Source organism: Seriola aureovittata, chromosome 7, assembly GCF_021018895.1.
Source record: "Seriola aureovittata isolate HTS-2021-v1 ecotype China chromosome 7, ASM2101889v1, whole genome shotgun sequence".
Classification (NCBI taxonomy): domain Eukaryota; kingdom Metazoa; phylum Chordata; class Actinopteri; order Carangiformes; family Carangidae; genus Seriola; species Seriola aureovittata.
In genome coordinates this window covers 10,868,918-10,878,028 of record NC_079370.1, presented here as the reverse complement: position 1 = coordinate 10,878,028, position 9,111 = coordinate 10,868,918, and the positions used below count along the sequence as shown (strand labels likewise).

The window sequence follows — 9,111 nt, the reverse complement described above, 5'->3', positions numbered from 1 at the left end:
TTTGCTAGTCTCTTGTGTATTCATATGTGCACAACCCCCCCCTTACATACATTCAGACTATTTGCCCTGTCTTTGTTTTATACAAGTCACTCATGCACAAAGCATATCAAATTCCTCACTCTCCTCCCCCTCCCCCCTCACTCTCTCGCTCTCTCACTCCCTCTCTCTCTGACTCCTTTCTTTCTTTCTTTTTGGTGAGTGTAGCTAATAGGAGACACATGGGATGAGTGTGAGATACGGGAGTTGAGTTGCTCCAGTGAACACCAGCCACCCTGTAGAGCGAGCATTCCTTTACTGCACTGTAAAAATGAAAAGAAAAGAAAAGGAAAAAAAATATGTATAAAAGAGAGAAATGAAAAGGAGAGCGGGAGAGGAGGAGCTGTGAGAGTGTGATTTACGGACGCTGCTGAAGGCTCAGGGCTGTGTGTGTGTGTGTGTGTGTGTGTGTGTGTGTGTGTGTGTGTGTGTGTGTGTGTGTGTGTGTGTGTGTGTGTGTGTTCTCACCGTGTCCGGCTGGAGGAATCTCCTTCAAACGGATACGGATCAGTGAATACTGCCTTCACGTTCAAAGACAGAACCACTGCCGCCTCGCAGGCTTGGGGACGTGTAGGACTTGGGTTAACAAACTTTCTTGCAGCCTTAAATTTTCATTACAGTGACGCACTCTGACCATTTATATTGCCTTACAAGATTGTCCTTAATGTCTAAAGTCTGCATCCTTTTTCTTTTATGCAATAAAAAAAAAATCTTCATACTGATGTGACATTGATTGATAGCCTCATCTGTGAGAACCATCACAGACACGATAGTGATACTGGGTGTGAGGCGTGCTACAGTGTATAGAATACGTACCGTACAGGGCATGCTTGCTATGAGTTGCTATGTAGGTTGGGTGTCATTAAAAGTCACCTTGAGTAAGTATGTCAACATAATGTAAAGTATCTTCCAGCAGGACAAATCTGATTTTCCCCTCTGGTGACATCACATCTGGGCGATATTCTTAGCACTTCATCAGTCCTTTTCTCAGGGTGGGTGAGGACGTTGTGAAAGGTGTGGATGAAAGATGAAAGACATTAATATGAACACCACATTTTATATAGACCTGGTTTTATTACTACAGCCCCTTCAGCTGTTTTGATGAACTTTTGATGTTTTAGATGCAAAATAAAGGTTATTATCAGCAGCTGTTGTTTTCAAATCTAGGACAAATAACTGCAAATAATTCTTATTCTTTCATATTGACCTACTTTCTAGTAGCAGATACGAGGAGTTTGGTGCATCAGATTGATGCCAAGTGTCAGGTAACGTTTAAATCACAGAGTTTCTGAGCATATCTCTGTGGTTTATGAATTTAACTACACTGTCATTAATAGCAGGCCCCAGTCTAGGCAGCAGCAAGACTGAAAATCCTACAAAGAACAATTTGCCAGCACTTTTGGTCCCACATGTGTTAACAATTTGAGTAGATTAAACAAACAAAGCCACAGATCAACACCCTTCTTTTATTAAATGATGATTAAAGTCACACTCTCATCTAATCAGGGACCACTTTTATCTTCAATGTAAGGGTTTCAATTAGCTCACTTAATTACAATGGAAGAAGAGTCATGTAAGTCTAATAAACACGTTCCCCAAATGAAATGTATTCCTTCACTTCAACACTCAAATAAGTGTACTTGGCATGCTGGTGCATACTGTGTGTCTGGTTATTGTTGTGTGCCTTTTGCAGCTGCTGATGAGTGTGTAGCAGAACAATGCGTACGTAAAGTCACGTGTGTATCACTGTAACAACAATAGCGCTTTGGAAGCTCTAACTTTCCCCTGTGTCATTAATCAAGGAAAACATTCACAGAGACACGTTCGGGCAGAAAGTTAAAATGTGACGCGCTGACTTCCAAATGGTGCCGCAGACTATGTCAAGCTACGCTGTCATATATATTATGTTTGAGTTTGAGCACAGCGCAGAGACTAATTTGGTTTGGTCCCCGTCCCATTGCTCCCTCCAGCAAAATATCTTCTCTATACTTTTCCTTTTCATTCAAGCTCGGTTTTGCCAGTGACAGACAGTTTTAACACACTTTTTTGCGTCTTGGAGCTGCTGCATCTGCTCCACGGCCGTCTCTCTCATCCCACTGGAGCTGTCATACCTCATAAAGTTTGTGCCCTGGGACCACCACTTAACCCTTTATTGCACCTGCCCAGTGCCCCCGTGGCTGCTGCTCTGCTTGTCTTGTGGTCCATTTTATTTCCTGCTCACACACTAACTGCCACTCTTCTACCAGGGCTTCAGATCATCAACTCCAGGTTTGCTGTTGCAGTCTTACCCTGGAGCTCCTCTGTTTGTTTAATTTAATTAGATGCAGAATGATTTTCCAATGCCACTCATAGTCCTGAAGTAGAGCTAGAGTATCTTCATAGTGATGCTGAAACCTGCACGAAGGGATACTTACCCTGGTCAATGAAACTTTAGCAAATCCCCAACATCTCATTCATCTGCAGGAGTGCCATCCAAGCCCACAGCAGCAGCAGCAGCAGCAGCAGCAGACAAACAGCAAAGTGGCACAAGTGCCGACTGAGAACAGAGTCTCTTGCCTCTTTCACCTCCCCTCACCCAGACAATCAATCTCTTCTGACCTCTTGCTCACTCCATTCCAGCCTGGAGAACAGGATCCCAGAGGATCATCTTGAGGCTCTGCTGAGCATCTTTAAGAGGTTGTAGACGACATGTGGGTGACCAGAGCCAGAAACGGATGAGAGCGTTTTGCCTCCTTCCACTACACACCAGGGTAGGTGCAGCTTGCTGCCGGCAGTTTACCAGCATCCACAGCAGCTCAGCAGCTAGGATGATTGAAACTGGTCCGGTGAGGACTGAAGATGGAGAGATTTCACTCTTGACTCCAGTAACATCGCATTACCTGGTATCCAATATTTTAAAACAGACCATGATTTGATTAATAAATGGAAACCAGCGGAGGTGTGGGGTGAAAAGAGCAGGTCCATGAGGAGCCTGTCCACCTATTTACCTTCATACAGCAGCTGTTTGACAAAAGGAGGTGATGACTACAGTTGGAGAAGAGGTCATGGTCTCTGTTTCACACTGTGTGAAAGATCCCATTTTAAATTCACTCGCCCTATGTCTCCTCCACTATTTGCCCCTACAAGTTATTCTTGTCTTTGATGGGTGTCAGAGGTACAAAGTAAGCTGAGCGAGGATAGTCTTTCCAACATAGTAACATCTGTCCAAGGTGTTTCCCCTCCCCAACATCTAGCAAATGCCATACGCTTTGTCTTGTCAGACAAAGAGAAGGATTAAAAACTCACTCATCACTGTGAAGATGATTCATTGTGGTAAAGCTTCTGTTGAATCAAACACAACGTTGGACTTGAATGTGGTGGAAAGAGCGCGTTGTTATTGCAGATGGTAGGAGCTGGACATGAAATAGTATTTATGTCATGGTTTACCACTGGATTCATGTTGAGGGTGATGGCAGCACCAATAAAGAAAAGAGGGATTTTTATTCTGATAAATTCATTCACAGTCGGTCTAAATGAGCACTATTCTATTCATATACTGTCTAGTGCAGTGAAGTCAAGATTTTAAATTAGTATTATATATATAACTATTATATTATTATGACATACAGGATAATAAAATCAATCAGTCACACAGGCCTGGTGTTACCAGTCAGGTGTGTTGGCATGAATGATGAAATGTTTTTCTTTTAAAAACTGGTTTAAAAAGTTTATAATTTGCACAAAACAATATTCTTTATTATTCTTTTTATTTATTCTTTATTTTTTCCATCTTTATAAAATGTGACCTACCAAACAAAATGAAAAAGGAAACCTCAAATTCAAGCCATCTTTGCTTTTTTTCAAATAATGCCAGGCTATGTTCCAACAAAAAAAATATTTGTAATTTTTGTTTCCACAGATACCTGAAACATTGTGTACCCATTTAATGGGAACAAAGAGTGAAGGAGCCCTTTGGCCGCTGAGTTAATGGGAAGCACATTGCTCTTTTGGAGATTTGGAAACCTTCTCAAAAACGAACCAAACAACAGAGTGGGTGGTGAAATTACATTATATTATAACCTCTCTCTATAAACCTTCTTTGTACAGTATATTCGAGTTAAGACAGATCTGGTCAGAGCACCACTCTCGTACTTCAGTTTACACACATGATTTGGAGCTGAGCCCCAGCACATAATTCAGCTTTATTCTAATCCACATTTTCAATGTCAAAGAGATATTGTGTCATCATTTTAATTGTCTACTCCGCACACTTGTCACAAGTGGTTTACTGCACAGAGCACCTGTATGTACATGAGTGCTCTCAAAAAAAAAATCTCTCTCCAGTGAGTGAGTGTAGCCTGAAATAATAATCCAGTTCAACAAGATGTTCTACAGCTTTGTGGGAGGCGAGGCTCTAGATTTACCCCTGTGGTTATCAGGAACCAAAGTAAATGCTTTTAGTTTAACCTCAAAACATGCTCATTGAAGATTTGTATGTAGTATTTATAACATAAACAGTCAACGCTACACTCACAGCTCCCATGTACTACAAATCCCAGTTTCACCCCTGAATACAATGATAGATTCATAATATATAGAAGGGGCAGCAGGAAGCCCTGTCTAATCCCTCTCTGGGGAATGAGGAGGACTGAGTATGTGTTTCCTCGCTGAACCAAAGGCACATCTTAAGTTGATGCCAAACACACTGTAAGTCCAAAAGTGTGTGGACACCTGAGCTCATATGTTTGTTGAAAATCACGAGCATTAATCTGCTGCTACAGCAGCTTCCAGTCTTGTCATTTTCCACAAGATTTCAGAAGCAGGCTGCCGGGGTCTGTTCCCATTCACACCCAAGAGCATGAGTGAGATCGGCCGCTGCGACCTGGCTCACAGTCGGTTTTCCAGTTCATCCCAAAGGTGTTGGACGGAGTTTAGACCAGGGTTTTTGTGAAGCTCTTCCACAACAAACTTGAAAAACCATTTTCATGCTGACACAAGAAGAGGTTTTCCCAAATTGTTTCCATGAAGTTGGAAACACACTATTGTCAAAAATATCATCATCACATATTGTGTACTATATTAATAATCCTTTTTTCACAGCAGATGTTTTGACTTGTCATGGTAGGAAAGCCACAGGTGTTACTATTTAATATTTTAATATTAACAATAACTCTGTTGTATTCAAGTGACCCAGTAAGCCGTGACAGTGTGACAGTGAGTCTGCACGCACACCACCAGGATACTGAAACTGAAGCAGCTGAATGTAATCCAGCCATCATTCATTTTATTATTTACACCTGTGCTTTTGCTACCAAGACACATCAAAATGTCTTCTAGTCCCAGGAGTGTCCACATACTTTTGGCTATGCTTTGTAAACTTCAGCCAAAAACCATAAATTTTAGGAAAAAAAAAAAGGAATTAGATTCCCAGTTTGAGGCATATTTGCCTGTGAGTTTGGACGTTGCTACACGGACACTCAGCCAGGACAAACAGTTTGCCACCAACCCACTTTCCAGTAGCTACCAAGTTAAAATGAATCCATACTAATTAAAACGAGTTGTGTTTTTGGCTCATCGCTTCTTCAACCTTCCCTCTCTATCTCACTCATACACCCTTATCTTCCACTCCTAATGGTGCTGGTTAGACACACAGGCAAGTTATTCTGCTGTTTCTCATGCTGGCTCACTGTCACACCGCCAGGACGTATGGGACACTTGTTAATGTTATCACTCACACTTTTGTTTTTCCTACTGAAACAAGTCAAAATGTCTACTACAAAAACATTTTTAAAAAAGAAAGAAAGAAGACAATAAAAAACTGATTTGTCAAATGTAAATCATAAAAATGTGGCCTTACAGCCCCTTTGAGTATAATTTTATTTGAAAATGTGCTGTGGTCCATGTGGTCCTTTTAGCCAATTTATTCCTTAAATACCACTATGCGGTTTAGAGTCTCTAAATGCCACTGACCCACCAATGGATCAGTCATTACAAACTCAAGCTGTGAAGTTAAATATAGTTCAAACCCACAGGACTTTATTTAAGATTCTAGTGGTGAAGTTTCCAAAGACATCTATTACAGTATGTCAAGCAGAATTTTTATGGAATTGAGTTTTTTTTTTTTTTTTTTAATGCACCAGACAACTAGAATGTTTCCATTTGAAAAACATGGAGTTTTGGATTTTAATATTTCAGTGTAGAAATCGGATAGTTTCCATGAAAGTTTGGAACCGATGAAGCGCTGGAAGAAGCTGATACAGGAAACTATATATGATACCGTCAGACAACGTTAAGTGAGATTATTTTTCCAAAACAAAATGTAATTTGTGAGTAAATAAAAAGAAGGGAAAGAGAGGTTACTTCTCTTCACAGTTATGTCCTCACTTACAGTAGACAGAAACTTCTCACATGGGAAAGATTGGAGAAAAATCCCCATAGCATTTAAATATTTGATTCCAAAGTAAAATTTTAATTTTAAATGGTCTGTGGTTGTATCCTGGATATCTCCCTTTCATGGATCCATTTAATCTGGTCGTTATACTATTCTTATAACTATTTAGGTGAAGGAAATATACTGCGTGTGTCGATCATACCATCTTCATCTTTTTTAATGTTTTCTTATTGTGAAAAAGAGACTACAGGCTGAGATTACTGCAGCTCCCAGAGAGGAAGCACACACTCACTACATTAGACACTAGGGCCTGAACACTAACAAATAGTCTAGATGTTGTAGAAATTATGAATGAAATGCTGTTACTGCCACCTACTGGAGCACAGTGCAGCCTCCCTTTTCTAATGTTATGCTTCAGAAAGCAGAAAACATTGAACCATACCAGAGTACTTTGAGTATTTGGACTTTATTCTGTAAGAATAAATTGGCCGTAATTTGTTTTGTTTTTTTACAAAAAAAAAAAAAAAAAACTTTAGGGTACTCCGACAGTTTATTTACACATAAGTTACTGCAGCTAGTGTTTTTGTACACAAGGCTTCATCAGGTCCATGCACATTTAACAACATAATTCACAACTAATGATAGAAAACAGACATTACATTCTTTGTTTGCACCTATTTTATATAATTAAATCATAGATGACTAATACATAATAACAACATATCTAATCTATTGGACGAGTGTGTTTTCAATGTCCAGCTGCAGAGTGTCATACAGGCATATTTTCCCTCTTGTGAACACTTCGCATGTGTCTGCCAAGAGACTCCATCCATTTAAAGGATTTACCACAGTAATTACACACAAAGTGTTTCCCCTCGGTGTGGATGGTCTGGTGTCTGTTCAGAGCGCTCGTTGTGATAAAAGTCTTTCTGCATATTTCACATCTGTATGGCCTCTCCCCCGTGTGTGTCCTGATGTGAGCTGCGAGGTGGGAGCAGTTACTGAAACGCTTCTCGCAAACAGAGCAGCTGTAGGGTTTTTCTTTACTGTCCTCGCTGCTGCTGTTGCTGTTGTTGTTGTGGAAGGGGTGGAAGGGTAACGTGGTGTCCTGCAGACTGGTTTTAAGACTTGCAGGAGATGAGATGAAGTCTTTGATGTCTGACTCAAGGCTGTCCAGTTGCTCCGCGTCGTGACCCATCCAGAAATCCCTGTGGCTCTTCTGCTGCTCCTTCTTGATCTGTGAGGGCTCCGGGTGCTCCTGCTCCATGCTGCTGCCCTCATCCTCCTCACAGTGCTGGGACTCGGGAGCCTCCACAGCAGGGACTGACTGGTGGTGCTGCTGATGAGGAGGAGGAGGATGGTGATGGTGGTGGTGATGGGTGTGCTGCTGCAGCTGGGCTCCAAGACATCTATCTGCCCGAGGGTCTGAGGAAAAAGACACACAGAGCAAAATCACAGTCGTGTCATTGAACTAAGAATGAATGTAAAAGTGAATGAGGTTTGGCTGCAGTGAGATTCAAACCAACCTGACTTGAGGAGCTTCAGCTGCATCCTGAGACGACTGATTTCTAAATCTTTGGAGCGACAGATCTCCTCTTTGTACTCGGCTATTGTCTTTTCAACAGCTCCAAATATCTCCTCCGCTGCCGCCGTCAGCCTCTCGCTGAGAAAAGCCTTCAGTGACAGCATTTTGCACATTTTTACAGGAAATGAACAGCTTTTAGTTGCGCTTGGAGGCGTATTAGTGCGAGTCCCTGAACGTCACGCTTCGCTTGTAAACACGGACATGAGACCGAGCCACGCAAAGTGTTCAATGTGGGGAACTACCGCCCCCTGCAGGACCGGGGGGCAAAGGTCAGAGCCCAGATCTTCTCCAGGCTGCAGAGGGAGGCGGACTCAGTGGCCACTTTATACAACTGTACAGTCTCATGTAATCAGAAACAACCAAGATGTTAATGATGTTTTTTTAACACTGTCATAAAGTTAATTTACTTTCGCACTGAGGTCATAGTGATGGTGAATATCCAGAGGTGAACCTAATGAAGTGGCCGCTGAGTGTATAATGCAGTCTGCAGTACAGTGCATCAACGCAGTACTTGTTGACCATACAAAAACTACAACATTATAAGCTTTATCAACGCTTTTATTAATTGGATGAAAAGCACTACTAATAGCTGCAATGGTGAAGGCCTAAGGGTGACTCATGCATTTTTCTTAATCTTGAGCCCTTGTCTTTCCCTGTAGAGAGCAAACCAGGGACAGAATAATATTCCTCAGCAGGAGTAGTGGATTGTTACGAGTAAGGAAGTAAGGAAGCTCAATAGGAGTGGACAAGCCTTTCTTGTCCTCTGACCTTTTAGCCCACTCTGCCTGAAAATCCTGGTGTTGCATAACTGATTAATGCTGTTACTATATGCATATGTATGTGCATATGTTACTATATGCATATGTAAATGCATATATATATATATATATATATATATATATATATGTGTGTGTGTGTGTGTGTGTGTTTGTTTTTATTCTACTGAATACTGAAACTGTTAAGAGGAAAAGTTGTTTTTTTAATAAAAAAAAAAAACACTCTTGCCCTTGTCTTGACATTGATATGTAAGAAGTGACTTCAGAGCGATGTGGATTTGCTTCCTGGCTTGTGCAGCGAGTCCAGTAAAGTGGAAGTGTCGTGCGAGGGAGAGAGAACTATT

At 41.3% G+C, this 9,111-nt stretch overlaps 1 protein-coding gene across 1 annotated transcript; it reads right to left on the bottom strand.

The window, feature by feature from the left end:
* Positions 1 to 6,084: 6,084 nt before the first annotated feature.
* On the bottom strand, positions 6,085 to 8,804 carry LOC130171965 (zinc finger protein 3 homolog). Its single transcript, XM_056380329.1, has 2 exons — positions 7,933 to 8,804; positions 6,085 to 7,831 (listed from the first exon to the last, which is right to left on the bottom strand). Exons 1-2 carry the CDS (start codon positions 8,102 to 8,104, stop codon positions 7,176 to 7,178), a joined length of 828 nt encoding a protein of 275 aa, XP_056236304.1. The 5' UTR covers positions 8,105 to 8,804; the 3' UTR covers positions 6,085 to 7,175.
* Positions 8,805 to 9,111: the final 307 nt, after the last annotated feature.

Bases quoted from the DNA above. Each gene is read 5' to 3' on its own strand.
- LOC130171965 (XM_056380329.1), bottom strand. From the start codon at position 8,104: ATGTGCAAAATGCTGTCACTGAAGGCTTTTCTCAGCGAGAGGCTGACG. The intron at 7,832-7,932 runs GTTGGTTTGAAT...CTTTTTCCTCAG, and splicing joins GCTGAAGCTCCTCAAGTCAG to ACCCTCGGGCAGATAGATGT.